Here is a 17,786-nt window from a genome sequence, read left to right as displayed (position 1 = left end):
GTCTCGGACTACGGTCGCTGCATCATTGTTTTCACATCTATTTGTACTGATGGGGAACATTCGCTCACGTACGGCCACTCTGCAAAGTTCAAAACATCTGGTGTTGAGAGAAATGTGTTTGAAGCTCATTTTTTATTCACCCTTCTGACAACAGCCGTGACTCCTGCACAAAGGTGGTCTCCTCTCCACCCACGATGTATTTAAACAGGTTAAAACAAACTTCTTCTAAATGTCATTTGACACTGAGCTTGTCTTTCTGGAGTGCCAGGATGTTGTTGTACATCTGGACTGCAGTTAAACTGGACCACTGCTCAGGCCACTACACGAGATTTTAATGTTTGTTTCAACATTGTTTTCTACTAATGGCAAATGTTTTTCTCACATCTGGTCACTCTACAGAGTTCAGAATGTTTTATTTTGAAGTTTGCCATTTATATATTCTCTGCCATAAACATGGACTCCACTCTGCATGTCATGCACTTCTTGCAGGTTAAACCAAACTCCTTGTGAGTGTCAGCGTTACCGTTTTAACTGCGTGGTTCTACGTCTCTGCTGAGATGGGAAAGCAGACGGATGGTTGTTAAACTGGATGTGTAAATGCCATCGGGTACTGGAGAAGTCAAACTTTTGTCCCTAAAAGAGTTTTTAATTTTTGTTCTGCAGCTGAACAGCACAAAGTTCAGAAACGTTTAATTTTTATAGACACGTGTTTGAATCATATATTTTATTCCGTCTTCTGAAAACAGATGTGACTCCTGCCACAAATCTGAGCTCCTCTCCATTTATAATGCACCTCATGCAGGTTCAAACAGACTGCTCTAAAAGCCCTCGCACTGAAACTGGTCTTTTTGGAGTATAGACGATGTAACTGTTTGTTCTAGATCTCGGATAATATGGGACAACAGATTAAAAGGGACAGCAGATCTTCCACAGGTCTGGAGTCAGACTTTGGACTTTTAATTGTTCGTTTTAACATCTTCTGTGGGCTAAATGCTATTTGACCCACAGTGGAAACAGAATGGCTATTTTACCTGTTTTATCCCCGTGTGGGAGATGAGATGATGGACTTTAAATTTCCAGATTTTTGGTCTAACAGTGTAAACAACAAGATAGTCCGTCAGTCTAGGGGACCTGTAATCTATGGAAGAAGACAGTTTGCAAGGCCCACCACATCTTTTACATGTCTGGAGTCAGACTGTGATCATTACAGGACTTTTTAATGTTTGCTTTAATGCCTTTTGTAAGCATGGCAATCCTTTTCTCACATATCCGCTATAACTGTTTGAAACACATGACATGACCTCCACTCAGACCTCCATTCCCAAACTAGTCTTTTTGGAGTACTAACATTACTGTTTTTACAACTTTATTCTTAAATGTGACAACAGACTTATAGTTAAACCAGGCCTGATGAAAACGTCCAAGATTTGTTGATTCTCAGTTACATTTTCTGAGTAGAAACAATTAGAGAAGCGCTTTCACGCTTTACTCATTTAATTTTGAAAATCACCAGCTGATGGACTAACAGTAGCGAGTTCTGTCTTTCTCGTCACTGCTTCAATCTGCCTCTTGTTTCTCAGTGGCAGGCTCGTAAATTGCGGCTCTGCTGAGTCTTGGTCAGACAGGTTTTATGACCAGAACTCTGTCATTGCTCTGAACCATCCTCCCCCGGGGGCCTCCTCTCACTCCCTCCCCATGCCAGCTGTTCCTCTTAGTAGCCTGCAGTGCTTCCAGCACTTTAGCAATGAGCTTGATTTGTTTATGTCAGTAAGAGCAGTTTCGTGGAGGGACTGTGCCGCTGTGCCGCCATGTCACATTCTCAAAAAATTACAGAGCAGTATGTAGCTCTGGCTCCAGGCTGACAGGAACTAAATCAGCTGGACCTTTTAAGACAGACGTTCCATGTGGGAATTCCAAACTAATTGCTTTACGATTTCATTGAGACAAGAAAACATCTCTGAGTGGCTTTGGGTGAGCTTTTGAGAAGGAAATGTAGTATGCATGGTTTGACTGTAGTGCTCCAACGTTCAGGATGCACCACACACGCAAAAAACGTGCAGAAAAGACAAGCAAAGGAAAAGGTCTAAAACGGTCTTTTTTGCTCATTGAAAAAGTGTCTCTTTATCACTTTTGATATATATTTGTGGATGTTTATTTATAAAACGAATTTTAGCAATGATAAAGAATCTTTCAAAAAATGTTCTGGATAGGGTTTTGTATCCAGATCAACTCCAAAAACAAATTCCTCTGAACTCAGGCTGAAAATTGTCATACTAACTTGTAATCCTGCTAACACACAATCTGAACCAATCACACGGAGTCTTTAGTAGAGTTAAAAAGTGCAGAAATAAGAAATCATACATAAAAATAAAGAAAAGAAAAGTAAGGACTCAATCACACTTTACCTTTACCTGCACTCTGGAACAGCTACCTAACCCACCTGTCAAAAAAATTCATTTGCAGGTGTCTAAAAGTTTAATAATTTAGACTTTACTCTGGACTATTTGAAGCGTACGATGCAGCCTGTTACCAGCATTCACAGCTGTGTCAGTGCAAGTGTAGTTACATCTACATCAGGTTACAGCTACGGCTATGAAATAAGTTGTAGCTTAGTGTTTCAGTAGAGTTTGCAGTTATGACGTACCTACAGAAAAAATCCACTATAATGCTGAGTAAATAAAATAAAAGTAAATAATATAAAAGATTTCACATAAAATACAATGAATACAAATATTTGGTAACATCTAAAAAATACCATGTAAGTGTGACTGAAATATCTACTATGATGTACGACTCAACTTCTAACCACTGAAGCATCCTCGGTGGTTGAAATTAGGTCAAATTCAGATCTTCGTAAGAGCCAGAAAAGATGACTTTTAAACCAAATTTAGATTTAAAGGGACGTCTTTGTAAAGCAGGGGTAGGGAACTCCAGGCCTCAAGTGCCGGTGTCCTGCAGGTTTTAGATATCACCCTGGGTCAACTCACCTGAATGATTAGTGATTAGTTCATTACCAAACCTCTGGAGAAATCCAAGACATGTTGAGGAGGTAATTTAGCCATTTAAATCATATCAGCTGTGTTGGATCGAGGACACGTCTAAACCCTGTGGGACACTGGCCCTTGAGGCCTGGAGTTCCCCCACCTCTGTTTTAAAGGCTAAAAAAATCACAAAATAAGAAAATCACAGTCACAGAATAATGTATGTGGAGGAGTAACTCGGGGGATACTTCACTGTCGGCAAGCCCAGCTTCACCTACTTGCTACATCTGATGCCAGTTCGACCTGCTGCTAATTGATCTGCGCATCAGACTGGATGTCCATGAAGCTCGTGTTTTCACACAACCTGTCAGATATCACCAAATGATCTCCAGACTGCCATACCAGCCTCTACAGCTTCAGACTACTTTATTGTTTCCTGCTGTAAAGATAATTACAGATGTTCATGGTTGAGCTGAGGTGGGTGGGGGTTAGTGGAAGTCAACAAGATCATCTTGGGCCAAGGACAAACCTCACAGGCTGGTAGCTTCTTGTCAAAGCTTCCACAGACTTGTCCACCTTTAACAAGCTTTGTGTCACCTGGAAATCTGAGCCCATCCCACTGACGCTGCTGCGGTTTGCATTCCTGGAGCGTGTTGGGCGCAGGATGCTATTTCAGCGCGTGTGCCTGTGATTATGGACGTAAAGTAATTGTTCTCATTTTGTCGTCGACTCCCATTCTCAGGCTCATGAATGTCGTCAGTCTGTAACTGTTGATGCTTTCTGCCTCCGGTGTGTAAGGGGCAGGGCGCTTCACGGGTCTCGCCTGGAGAGCTGTTGTTGTAAATCATGTGTGATTCATAAAAAAAACTGGTTCTCCTGTCTGCCAGGTTTCATCTCCAAAACCTCAGAGACGTACAAATAGACCTTGGCCTGCAGCCATACCTCCCTGGAACTTCTTCCTTTACCAAACTGCTCTCCTGTCAACACCCCCCTCCGCTCTCGTCCCTCCCCCCATCTAACCATCATTATCCTCCCCCCAGCGCTGCCTCAGTGCAGGCCGATGATGTTGTTTTCTTTGTACTTGTCTTTGACCGTCCTCCATGGGAAGTACCTGGCAGCGGATGCACGTAGCAGGCCTCTGCCTGGACACGTCCGGCTCCCCCCTCTCCTCCGTCTCCACGGCCATGCAGCGTGAGAACTGCAGTATCCATGGCGACGAAGGGGGTGTGCTTAGGGTTGGTTATTTAAATGTTGTAGACAGGCGGATTTAGGCCTGAACGTCAGCTCTTCAGAGGTTCAGAAACACACATACACACAATATGACAAACAGAAAAATGGTTTCCAACAACTCGGGAATATTCTGAAGGTCAAAGAAATGTTACAGAAGAAGTTACTCTTGCTTTTATTTCCTCCTTAACGAGCTGTTGAGCTGTTAAGTTTAGCTCAGCTTTAGACTGCAAAACTCTGCAGCCTGACTTCTGATAAAAACCACACGCTCTTCTTATATTACCCGGTTTTGGCCTCCTTGCACTGGTTGCTAATTTAATTTTCAGTCCATTTTAAAATTCTGCTCATGACTTACAAGGCTTTACTTTTTCAAGCGCCTGAGTTTATTGATGAAGTTTTAATTCCTCATTACCCTCTTTGTTCTGCTGGGTTCCCACCACCATCTGGTCAACCAGTCAACCATTACGTTTCATTACATTTTTCCTGGTTGGGCATCCAGGTAAAGGTCTGAGCGTGTCCTGGTAATTTAGCTCTGGACCTGTCTGCTTTTACGTTATCCTAACGTCATCCTTAAGACACAGTGTTACAGACTTCATGTCTCAAACTTTTTTAGAAATAGACTTAAAATAAATCTTAATTTTGTGCTTCCTGTCCGAGCAGAAAAGGTTTTTGGATTGGTTTATTTTTTAACAGAGGTGGGCTTTTGACCTGATTTGAAAGTGATTAACATATGGAGTCTTTTTTCAAATCCAGATCCAGGAATTTTTGGACAGATTGATTAGAATTGTGTGAAGGAAGAACAATTGTATCCTCGTTGCTCAACAAGTTTTACGTTTGACCTTTTTGTTATTGTTAAAACGTTAAAACAGCAGAAGTTGAATCCTCTCCCAGCTTTTTTGGAGTCAAACCCTATGTTTAGTCAGGTCTCACTCTTTTGGGAACGGCCTGAAAAGGTCAGACTCGGTGGAGCCTGCTGCATCACAATGACGTGTTTTCTATCTGTTTGACACAGGTTGTTTTTTTCCTCTCTGAAGGGCGTCAAAAGCAGCCAGGCTGCTTTTAATAGTGCTTTCAATTTTCTTTAGAAGGCTAAAAGAAAACTCATAAAGATATTTAGTATAGAAATGCTTGATAGGAATGAGAAATGCTCATTCCTGTCAAGCATTTCAATAATAAATGTCTCCATATTTTAGACTTCTCGTTTGTGTCTCCTGAAAAATAAACTTGGTCTCGTTAGTACTTCCATAACAGTCTTCTCTTTCTTTCTGCAGGTTTTTAATGCGTCACCATCCTGTCATGTGGTAATCATCTCAGCGTAACCCAAAAGACACTGAACAACACTTTGTGCAGGTGACCTCATCCACAGATTTGCACCTGCACGAGCTGCTCACATGGCCCACCCATACGAGCCCTGGTTACGGACAGCATCACCTAGTGGCAGCTCAGACGACATGAACATCGCTTCCTGGTGGGACCTTCACAGAGACGTCCAAGCAGGCAGTTGGATAGACCTACAGACGGGTCAAGGTGTGGGCCTGCCTTCAGTAAATCCAGGCGGCTCCATGGGTTTGCAGCCTTCTCTGGGGCCCTATGGCTCTGACCCACAGCTGTGCACCCTGCCCCCGGCTCAGCACGCTCCACCCTCGCAACCATCCCATCTCTTCCCCCAGGACGGCTTCAAGATGGAGCCACTGGCCCCTGAAATGCTGCAGCAAGAAACCTTCTCAATGGAGGAACCTCAGGAGACGTCTGTGTCAGCTCGCCCCAAGCCCCAGCGCCGCTCTTCTTCCAGAGGCGGCAGCCAGGCTGTGTGCCGCTGCCCTAATTGCGTCCACGCTGAGCAGATGGGCCAGAGCACTGACGACAGCAGGAGGAAGCACATGCACAATTGCCACATCCCCGGCTGTGGCAAAGCCTACGCCAAGACCTCCCATCTGAAGGCTCACCTGCGCTGGCACAGCGGAGACCGGCCGTTCGTCTGCAACTGGCTGTTCTGTGGCAAGAGGTTCACGCGCTCTGATGAACTGCAGCGACACCTACAGACGCACACTGGAGCCAAGAAGTTCAGCTGCGCATTATGTCCCAGAGTGTTCATGCGCAACGACCACCTGGCCAAGCACATGCGCACCCATGAGTCCCCGCCAGGACAAGGGGAGGACAGGCTAAACGGAGATGGGAGGGGGGATAAGAGCTTTGATGCATCGACACCTCCCCAGTCGTCCGCAAACGTGTCTGACAGCACAGATCCTCCACTGAAGCTGAAGTGTGAGACAGACGCCTCCGTCTCCAGCGTGACGGGGCAGTCGGGCTAGCTGCGCCGCGTTCAGTTAAAGGGTTGCCATCACCTCACAGAGGTGTCATAGTTTCACGATAGATTAGAGAGTAGAAGGAAGGTATGAACACTCTTTCACTGATGAACACTGGATGGAACAAAAAATATGTATGTGTGATCCTGTGAATTTATCACACAAATGTGATAAACCGTGATGCCACGTCACGCTGAAAAGCAGGAATCCTATTGATCTTGTGTGTAAACCTTTCGTCTGTGACTACTAAAGGTGAAAGGTGGCGAAGGAGGCGACGGAGCTGAAGCTGCAGCTTGTTGCTGGACTTCGATTGCTGCTAGCGCTACAGCCACCAGTAGCCCAAGAGACTGACCTGAGTTCATGAGAAGGTGGTTGGGTAACTTGTTTACAATCAGATCAAATGTGTAACTGGAAGAAAAGAGCATTAAGTTTAACAGTTTCAAGGAAAGCAGACGGTAATATTGATATTTTCCTTATGTTCAGACTGTTACCACATGTCTGTGTAGCCTACTGTACTGGAAGAAGATGTAGGTTAGCAGCCATTTGAATGGGTGAAAGTGCAGAAGACCAAAGAGTGTGACAATAATTAAAATGGTCTGTAATTCAAAGGAAATACAACTTTAATGTTGTACTATGGCCAAAATAAGGCTGGTGATAATATAATATAATATAATATAGAAAATTATGCACTACAATGGCTAGTGTTTACCGAAAATACTGTGTTTATGTCACTGCCATAGTGGCACTTATTAACACACAGTAGGAGAATGTGAACAGGTGTTCCACTGGGAGCGCAACAAAGAAAAAAACTACTACAGTGATGTGAAAAACTCACAAGGACGGAGGCTGAATGGCAGGCGGACGGGAAATGCCGGCTGCTGAAATGAAGCCCGGTTTCTGTCGAGACACGCCGATGAGAGAAGTCACATCTGGCAGCAAGACAAACACAACTCCACAGATCAGCCCTGTCAACACGACAGGCTTGCACAGAGAAATACTCCTTCTGCTACATCTGCCATTTAAGGTTATGGATAGAGCTGATGTTCTTACTTTTTTATGAGTTGTGGCTAAAACACAACCAAACCGTGGCCCCAACATTAAATGGGTCACTGACGACGACTGCTAAGAGGTTAATCTGGAGCCTGATGCAGTCCCGCTGTTTAAAGCTGCATTTAACTGCAGCTTTTGTAACAATGGCTCAAATGTGTAATGTGAAAGAGCTCACTTGATGAGTCACCACTCATTCATCTCATCTGTACTCTATGTTTTAGCATCTTTTAGGTCATTGTTTTGATTTATCTGCTCTCACCTTTACTGTTGTTTCAGCTTCACCCATGAATCATGCTTCCAGCTCACTGCTGCCTCTAAACAGAGAGAGTGAGCAACTCGCTGCAAAACATAAAACTACAAAACTTTATTTGATTTTTTTTAAATAAAAGGGAGTCAATATTAAACTCACAATATTCAAGGGACAAAAAATACACTATATGGATAAAAGTACTGGGCCACCTACACATTGCATCTGCAGGAGTAAACTCGTGCCACGAAGCTCCCGATGTACAGTTTTTGTGCTGACGTTAATGCCAAAGGATGTTTGGAGTTACGGACTCACTGGAGCGTTCAGTTTTTTTCAGTGTCTGTAGAAGCAGCCTGCCTGTCGTGGTGCTTGATGTTACACAGCTGTGCCAATGCAACTGAAAAAGGTTAAGACGTGCAGCTCAATACTTTTACAAATATAGGGTATAATTCTAAAAATCAAATACAGCTTTAAAATACACCAGCATTTACTGGTTTTCCTGCTGCCCCCAAGTGGCCAAAATTAAAATAACACAAAAGAAAATCTTTAAAAAAAAACTAAAAAAACAAACATTTTTTTAAAAGCATAAAGATGGACATTGCCACCGTGATAAAGTAATGGTTTTGCACTCATTTTTAAGGTGAAATTAGCACCATGTTGTTTTTTGTTTTGTTTTCGTTTTTTTGTTTGTTTGTTTTTTAGCTAGAAGTAACCGTGTATGGATAAAAGGGCGGAGTGCTAAGTTATCAGCAAACTGTAAAGCTCATGTGTCAGTCAACACAGCTGCACCATTAACTTAATTAAACAAGTAGATGAGTTCTATAAACAATTTTTTTTTTTGAAAGGGGGGAAAAAAACACTTTTGGAGTCCCTCAAGTGGACATTAGAGGTACTGCATTTTTGCCTTTTCCATGTTGGCTTTGTGTTTCAGCTCTGGAGGCTCCCCCTATTGTTTTTCACACAGATATTCCACCTTGAGGCTGTCAGGTGACACCCCCGTCGTTATGACGCCTTTGCTTGTTCACACTGAACCACAGCGAGTCAGTGTGGTTAAACACAGACTGGCTTAATCAGAGGGCCATGACGTCTTATGTGTCCCAGCGAGTTTTCGGAAGGGCTGGCGCCACATTCCAGCATTTGACACTTGATGAGTGTGCTGTTAGGCAGTGTTACGGTAGATGGTTGATAACTGCTCACCTTCTCAATAAAGGTGCTACAAACACACAATGACACACCTCTCATGGGCTTTCTGTTCCAAACTGGACCGACAAGGTTGCTTATTTGAGAACTTGTGTGCCTTTGTTTTATATTAAAGAAAAAAAGTGTTCTAGACCTCAGCTTATTGCAAATGAGGAGCAACCAATGCAGTGCAACATCTCTCAAAACACAAGCGGCCTACACTAGAATATGTTGCACAGGAAGGGTGGAAATAGTGGATCGTGTGGACCCAGGTTCACACTGATTCATGATTACTGTCTTCCGGCTTGAACGTGAAAGCCCTCCGGTTCACTTTTGCACCTTTAACACAGAAGGTGTCCTCATACTTGAATCTCCCTGCTGTGAACAGGCAGTACATAAAAGAGGTGGAACATGACGGTCATAAATGTCATAAATATGTAAAAGTAAATGTCAAAATGGCTCAAAATGTTCACGCTGTCATCACATACATCATCTGACAGAGGGCTACACTGCTGGATTTCCTCATTGAGTGGCTTCATATAGTTCTTCCAAATGTTTCCTGCCCCCATTTCCATTTCAATAAGAGCTGCTGCAGTTTTGTTTTCATTTTCAGAGACACATCATTTACCAGAACACGTTGTTGAAACACGAGCACCGTTCGACTCCTTTTTTCTGCAGCGTTGACATGAAGAGAAAGGCTGCGCTGGCAGACCAGCAGCAGGAAGAGCTTTGGTTACTTGTTTTGGGTAGTTTTCATAATCGATATTGTATGATTGGTAGTTGTGTAGCAAGCAGTGCGAGCAGCTTTACAGTGTAAAACACTTTTAGGATGTATGTAAACCGTCATAGACGTTAGGCAGATTTTTATATATTAGAGAGCTTGAATTACTGGAGGCTCACAGTTGCTGTATTAATGTATAGAAAATAACAAATGAAAGACAATGCTTAAACATTAGTCAATTATTGTGTATTGACTATTATTATTATTAATAATAGTAATAATTTCTGAGTTCTTTCCTTTTATGGACAACATTTTGAATTGGTTACTGTAGTAAATGTAGTAGTTGTGGAGACTGTAATAAAATAAGTTCAAAAACTTTTAATAAGTTAAATATCTTGGTGTAATAACGTATTTAATCTATTATTGCCCTTTATTAAATAAAGATATGTGTATATATTCTGTGTTCATGTTTAACTTTTATTTATAGGAGGCAGAATTTCTGAATTTCTTTTTGTTTTAATTTGCACTCAATTAATAAGAGACAAATAATAATAATAATAATGCTCTCACTTGTTCCACTGCTTGTTAATGCAAATATCTAATCAGCCATTCACACAATAACAACTCAGTGCATTTAGACATGTAGACATTGTGACGACAACCTACTGAGGTTCAAACCGAGCATCAGAATGGGGAAGAAAGGGGATTTAAATGACTTTGATTGTGGTATGGTTGTTGGTGCCAGAGGGACTTATCTGAGTATTTCACAAACTGCTGATCCGCTGGGATTTCACACACAACCATCTCTGGGTTCATAAAGAATAGAGAAAATATCCAGTGAGTGCAGTTGTCCGGGTGAAAATTCCTTTTTTATTCCAGAGGTCAGAGAGGAATGGCCAGACTGCTTCGAGCCGATAGGAAGGCAGTATTAATTCAAGCTTTGCAACCAAGGTATGCCGGGAAGTATCCCTGAGCATACATGTTGAACCCAGTAGCAGAAGACCACACTGAGTGCCACTTTTGTCAACTAAGATAAGGAAACTGAGACCACAACTCACAGCCTCTGCAAAGTTGGACCATAACAGATTGGAAAAACTTTACCTGGTGTTATGAGTCTCAGGTAGTAGAGTCATTATTTGGTGTAAACATCATGAAGCATGAATCCACCTGCTTTGTGTCAATGGTTTGGGCTTCTGGGGGTGTTGTGGGGGATATTTTATTGGCACATCTTTGACCCCTAGTACCGACTGAGCATTGTTTAAATGCCACGGCCTACTTGAGTATTGTTCCTCACCATGTTTATCCTTTTAGTTTTTTAACTTCTAGTGTCGGTGCAATTACATCTTTCTTTCTTTCTTTCTGAAAATCAGCCCACAATTTCTGGCATTCTTATGCTCCATATTTGCTCCATAACTACATGAAATGAGAGAAATAAGGACTAACCAAACATAAATAATAACATCCGCCAGGGGTCATAAAAACACTCTGAGATCTAACAGTATGGATCATATATCTATTAATTAGGGATAAGAAAGGTGGTGGTGGGAGTAAAAATCAGAGGAATTAAAGAGGAAGTACCGAGGTTCATTGTAATGAAAGTAAATTTGTAAACCTCCTTCACCCTCTCCTTCTATTGACCCACCATTGAGGACTGTGGCCTCAGCCAGGTTACTGTGATCATCTTCTTAGCAATGAATGAAACAACTTTCAGTAGGAATATCCAATTGTTGCTTTTTAATCCATCTGGTGCCCAACGTATTGATCTAATAGCTCATTTGATTGTTAACATAAAGAATTGCTCCATACTTGGTGGTGTGGCACACAGCTTGTCCCGTTCTTTGTGTTTCTGTACATATAGGCTCTCAGCTATAAATACCTCTGAAAAATCATGTGCTGCATGTTTGAGCTGAAGCTGCTCAGAAGACATCAGCTCGTCTGCCTCAAATAGCTGACCCAACATTAGAAGTCCCTTTCTTGCCACCTTCTAAACCCCGCCTCTAATTTGGAGGAAGGAAAGTGAGAACGATGTGCAATCATCTTGCTTACGAGTCTTAATTTCTTTTTCACAATGGACCATTTTTAAAGATAGGTTTTTCACAACAATTATTTATTTGATTTCTTCTCCAGATGACTTTACTCATGAAGGGGATTGTATCTGAAAATATATTTGATCATTCATTCTGTTCCACCCTGACCTAGATGGTTTGTCCATCCACAGTGTACCCATTTTCTGGCGACTGCTTCGTGGGGTATATCACACCTTGACACAAAATATTTGAACATGATATTGAGTTTACTGTAATCAAATGACCTCCACAGTCATCAGATCTCAGTCCTATAGAGCACCTTTGGGATGTGGTAGAACAGGAGATTCTCATCATGTGCAGCTGACAAATCTGCAGCTTGGGATGCTATCATGTCAACATGGACCAAAATCCCCAAGGAATGTTTTAAGCACCTTGTTGATTCTACACCACAAAGATTTGAGACAGCAAAAAAGGGAGTCCAGTGATATTAGAAAGGTGTAACTAATAAAATGGCCAATATGCAAATAATATTAAGCTTTGAAACAAACAAACAGTTGTTTGGCCACACAACCTGACAGAAGGTCTGTAATAAAATACAGACATTCTTTAAATCAAACGAAAATAATAAACTGTAAGGCAAACATTGATTTAAAAATAAAAATTTCCTACTAAAGGATTAAAAACAAAATATTTAAATAATTAATTGTGTGGAAATGGTTACTTTCAGAACTGTCAGTTTGACTGGTAAAAAATAGTTTTTCTGGAAAATATAAAAAAAATTACTTATGACTCACCTTTGATGGGAGATTTAATTACTTTGAAGTTTTAGTCATATTTTACACCGTAAATCTTGGTAAGACGCATCTAAGGGTGAAAGTCTAAATGACCCAAATTAACCCCCTGACGGTGTTGCGTTCAGGGACAACATACGGCTCTTAGATAAATATTTAAACAGGCAGAACTCATGGCAGGATTTTAATGGCTTCATTAAAGGCTTCTTAGCTGGACAAAATATATTGTTGTAGTTTTAAGTCAGTTTCAGCAGTAGACTGTATATCGGTTTCATTTTCTTTTAAAAATAACTATGTATAATAGTGCCTTTAATATAGAAACCTATATGTGTAATATAATAATACACACATATATAATTTTAATAAAGATTTTACACATGTAGTCTATGCTTGCCACCGAAAGCACCTTATTTAACTGAGTTTTTTAAAGGACCAGTGAAAGCACCATGAGCTAAAACCGGAAGACGAAATATTAAAAACAGGATATACACAAAACGCGTCACACTCAAGCGTCGGCAGCTCCATTTTCCAGCTGGTGAAAAACTTTGGTGGTTTCACCTTCAGTCGCTAACGGTCAGTTTTGGCCATTTCCATTTCTCTTTGGGACTGAAAAGAAACGTTTTTCAAGATGGGAGGCGGCGATCTGGTAAGTCTGAGTCTTAATCTTTTACTACGGGCGCATGCGCCGGGGAAGAAACAACGCTAATACCAAACTCCATTGAAATTAATGGTTAATTTATAGATGTTTGCTTACATGTCATACACAGACATTTAGGGCTTGAATTAAAAGCTTTTGGAATTCTGTAGGAAGCATAGTTAAGTTCGGCTATAATTCCTTTAATTTCGGTCTTCTTATTCTGAACTAGTTGAGGATTATAAATATGAGTACATTTTTAGATCAGAAACCTTTAATAAATATTTTACTTATTTTTCTGTGTAGAATGTACTTATAGATATGAAATATTATAGATTTTGTTGTCAAATAACATTTGGATCATTGCGGTAGAATAAAATAATTAAAATTAAGAACTATAGATATTAAAGGCTTCGGCTAGTTATTGTCTACTAAAAGGGAGCTCCTGGTGGTTTCCAATGATGTAGTCGTTGATGGGTTTTGACGTGTTTTCTACCAGAACTTGAAAAAGAGCTGGCACCCCCAGACTATGAAAAACATTGAGCGTGTCTGGAAAGCTGAGCAGAAACATGAGGCTGAACGTAAAAAGATCGAGGAGCTCCAGAAGCAGCTGAAGGAGGAACGAGCCCGAGAGGAAATGACAAAATATGCGGAGGAAACCGGCGTCTTAAAGTGAGTTATCTCCTGTGTTATGAGGAACGATAAGTTAATGGTTCAAAGAGGAACGTTGTGTCTGAGATATGCTGTACTTTTATTGGATGGTGACAGAAAAAAAGATGATCGGTTGGACTGGATGTACCAGGGCCCTGCCGGTCAGGTGTCCAGGGATGAGTACCTGCTTGGGCGCCCCATTGACAAGCAGATCACTGACCAGTATGAGGAGCCAGAGAGCGGTCCCTCAGCTGAGACAGGCCTCCTGCCTGGGTCCATATTTAACCCTGCCACCCCTGCCTCCAGCCTCGATTTGGCTGCCAAGATCAGGGAAGACCCCCTGTTTGAAATCAGGTGAGTGAACGTGCCATTCTCTTTTGATTTGTTCTGAAGATATTGTTAAATTTGCAGATGATCATGTTTGCGTTTTGTTGGTGTTGTAAAGGAAACGTGAGGAAGCAAAGAAGAGAGAAGTCCTGACTAATCCAGTAAAGATGAAGAAAATTAAAGAAATGGTAACGTTAAGGTCCAAAAAGCTGGTATCGGTGTAGGTTAATGAGATATAACATCCTAAAAAGCATTATTATTACAGGCTGATGATTTCTATCATGTAAATATTTGTATTTGTTTGGTTGTTTTTAAATAGCTTCGCCAAAACCTTGACAAGAAAGACAAGAAAAAGAAGAGGAAGAAGGAGAAGAAGGAGAAGAAAGGAGACAAAGACAGAAGGAAGGAAAAGAAGCATAAGAGGAGTTCAAGTTCGAGCTCGGAGGAAGACGATGAGAAGAAACACAGGCTAGTAAAGAGGTTGTTTCAGAAATGATTGCAGTATGTTATGAGACTTCTGTGTAAACCAGCAAATTGCTCATAAGTACCACTTTTTTTATATATCATTTTTTATTCGTTTTTCAGGTCACGAGACAACTCCTCAGACACCAAATCTCATTCTCATCATCATCATCCAGGCTATGGTCTACAGGTCTGTACCACAGCTACTGTGATCACACACATGCACATGACTTGTCCTGCATTTTCAGCATCTGATCTCTGAGACATCCACTGTGTGGGAAACAGTCCTAGAGCCTCTAAAGGGAAAGTCTGCGGAGTGTCTTAAGTTCAAGCTTGTATTTGTGAAAAGTAAAGGTGCCATAACTAAACAGCAAAGCTCATCAGTTTAAAGGGTAGAGTCATGCTTTGCTTCATTAGTTCCAAATTAAGGGAAACTCTCTGCATCATGAGTGGGTTGTAACTGGTGTGGAAGTGATTAATCAGATGTGCACTGGCAAAACCAATCGCTTCATCTTTAAAGTGTTTTTAGTAAATATGCTTATAAATATCCACAAAATATTAACCTTCTTCAGCATGCCTGGAAAACTTTAATATGCATGCATGAGTGTGTTCACATTCTGCCATTCTGACCCACAGTTCTCTGTGTAAGCTGCACACACAGCACGAGAGTAGAAGTTGAAAGCCTTCAACAAGTAGAAATAAGGGACTCCCGGTGACCAGGGAGCTAAAGTTTCTTTGCAAGTGTTGTTGGTTTTTTTTGTTTTGTTTTTTTGAGAGCAGCATGCAGCTTTTCTTTTTCTTGGGGGTTTCTGGCCCAATCCACTGTGAGGGGAGACCCTCCTGAAATGTGTTGCTGATTATTGGTCTTTTCCCTCAGCTCCCAACAGACAGATATCAACAGACCTCGACCTCCTCCGGTCACTCAGGGCGGCGTGAGAGGAGCCGATCCCGATCACCTCACAGGAATTACAAGGACAGCCGCTCCTACTCTTCATCCTCCTCACATCGGAGTGAAAAGAAGCAGGAACCCAGAGCTCCCAGCCCACAGAAGGACCGCTACCAGAGACAGAGGAACCACGTGCCCAAGTAAGAGCGTACACATCTCCAAAAAGTATGTTTGTGAACGCATTTGTATGATAACTGATTAAATATTGCAATAACTGCTTTGATCTGCTCTTTTTTTTTTTTTTTTGCAAGCACTTGTAAATATTATCGATGTTGTAACTGTGATACGTGTGTTAAGATGAGCAGATGAGCTGCTTAAATTGTAACATGTTACATAAAATCTCATCTTTATCACCACCCACGCTGAACTGGTTAATTTTCCATGTTGTTCTGTCTGATGTAGGAAGCTCTCTGCAGAGGAGATGGAGCGAAAGAGGCGTGAGATGATGGACCAAGCCAAGCAGCGGGAGGAGGACAGGGAGAATAATGTGAAGCGCTATAAGAGGCAGGACGAGCAGGAGAAGCAGAGGGAACAAAACGCCAAGCATGACCGCCATGCTGGCTTCATCCAGTAAGTTCAGAGTGTGATGTTTGTGGACACAAGTCTGATAATCAGATCAGTTATTTGTGTGTGTTTGTGCATTTTAAGTTTCAGTAACTGACCTTTGTCATCTTGCAGCAACATGAAGCTGGAGAGTGCCGCGAGCTCCTCCTTAGAGGACAGAGTGAAGAGAAATATCCACTCCATTCAGAGGACGTCAGCCTCCCTGGAAAACTTCATGAAACGATAAAGACAGAAATTCACATTACAGTCAATGAACTGACTAAAAAGACTGCCACACACCATTTTTTGACTGGGGCAGGTGAGCTGCGAGCCTGTCAGGAATTCAAACACAGGCTTTTAATTTGAAAAGCAGATGTCACAGTATTCATATGTACAGTACAAAAGGCCTGTTGTTACTTCATGTGTTTTAGCTACTTTCTTCAAATCAAATAACTGTTTATAAGGTTAAAGTAAGTTTGTGCAATTTACTGTTTTTGTTTTTACATATTGATAGGACCTCTTATCTCAAATGCTTTTGTAATATTCGTTTGGTACTGTGAGCAACAAATGGTATAAAAATTACATTTCTGGATTTGTATTATTCATTCTTTTTTAAATGCCACTTGTTACTGATCATAGACTGTTATTTAAGAGAAAATATACTTTGTATACCCTGAAGTGGGGAAATTCCTTAGCACCTGAAAGTTAACATCAAACAGATCAAATAAAGAGAGTGGAAATAGAATAAAATGTGACAAAATAAATATATTAGCATGGTAAAGCTCATTTGAAATCAAAATAAAGCAGTTATGTAACTATATAATAGTTAACTAGCTTAGTCAATGAGCTGTATAAGCACATCTCACAGACACACACAGACCAGCTAATTCATGCAAACTAACCAAGAAAATGTTAACAGTTGCCCAAAACCAAAGTTCTGTATCTCACTGCAAACCATAAAGGTTGTCACAATTGCATTAGTGGACCGACAGCATCAAGAGCACTCCGTGAAGCTCAGCAGACACAGCAGCAGTACTTGCATCATTTGTCTTTTCTGAAAGTTGCTGTTTAACACAGACCCAGCCACACACTCAGACAAAAATGGGTTCATCCCAAAGACAAACTTAACAACATAGTGTTTGCTGTACAGCAGCGAGGAATGCTCAGACCTCTATGTTGGAGAGACCAAACAGCCACTTCATAAATGCATGGCACAACCTAGAAGAGCCACCTCAATGGGACAAGACTCGGCTATCCGTCTGCATCTAAAGGACAAAGATCACTCTTTCGAGGAAGCCAATGTTCACATTTTGGAGAAGACGGGTGGTTTGAAAGAGGAGTGAAAAGCCATCTATGTCCACTGTGAATGACCATCTTTGAAGAGAGGCGGTGGCTTACGGCACCAACTGCCTGCCACCTATATTCCAGTTTTGAGATCCCTTCCTGGAAGCCGTAATGCTCACAAACATCCTGGGCCATTTGACCTCAGGAAATCATAGGGCGGGCTAGGTTTCACAATGGGTTCACCTGAAAACTTGGCTGATTTTGACCCACACCAGCGGGTCTTGGCTTGTATGATTAGTCAAGTCAAGTCAACTTTATTTGTCAATTCTGCCACATGTACAGGACATACAGAGAATAGAAATTTCGTTACTCTCAAACCCTAGTGATTAAAAAATGCAAATAAAATAATT

General features: G+C 41.4%; 2 protein-coding genes across 2 annotated transcripts in view; both read left to right on the top strand.

Moving 5' to 3' along the window:
* Positions 1-6,958, top strand: part of sp6 (Sp6 transcription factor) — an 8,492-nt gene extending 1,534 nt beyond the window's left edge. The window contains exon 2 of the mRNA XM_005746037.1: positions 5,480-6,958. Coding sequence (XP_005746094.1) covers positions 5,600-6,520 — 921 coding nt within the window. The 5' untranslated portion in view covers positions 5,480-5,599 and the 3' untranslated portion in view covers positions 6,521-6,958. The remainder of the gene's footprint in view (positions 1-5,479) is intronic.
* A 6,042-nt stretch (positions 6,959-13,000) lies between these two features.
* On the top strand, positions 13,001-16,684 carry cwc25 (CWC25 spliceosome associated protein homolog). Its single transcript, XM_005746036.1, has 9 exons — positions 13,001-13,175; positions 13,663-13,835; positions 13,932-14,168; positions 14,260-14,329; positions 14,461-14,609; positions 14,727-14,793; positions 15,481-15,689; positions 15,952-16,119; positions 16,228-16,684. The coding sequence occupies exons 1-9, from the start codon at positions 13,158-13,160 to the stop codon at positions 16,337-16,339; spliced, it is 1,203 nt and encodes a 400-aa protein (XP_005746093.1). The 5' UTR covers positions 13,001-13,157; the 3' UTR covers positions 16,340-16,684.
* Positions 16,685-17,786: the final 1,102 nt, after the last annotated feature.

This window comes from Pundamilia nyererei, unplaced genomic scaffold (assembly GCF_000239375.1).
Source record: "Pundamilia nyererei isolate P.nyererei 1_Seehausen unplaced genomic scaffold, PunNye1.0 scaffold00171, whole genome shotgun sequence".
NCBI classification, from domain to species: Eukaryota; Metazoa; Chordata; class Actinopteri; order Cichliformes; family Cichlidae; genus Pundamilia; species Pundamilia nyererei.
The sequence above is the reverse complement of the archived record's forward strand: the minus strand, read 5'-3'. Positions and strand labels throughout refer to the sequence as shown.

What these genes read in the sequence shown, in the direction of transcription:
- cwc25 (XM_005746036.1), top strand. An exon ending in GAGGAAACCGGCGTCTTAAA is followed by an intron (nt 13,836 to 13,931) that starts GTGAGTTATCTC and finishes GGATGGTGACAG; the next exon opens with AAAAAAAGATGATCGGTTGG. An exon ending in TGAAGAAAATTAAAGAAATG is followed by an intron (nt 14,330 to 14,460) that starts GTAACGTTAAGG and finishes GTTTTTAAATAG; the next exon opens with CTTCGCCAAAACCTTGACAA.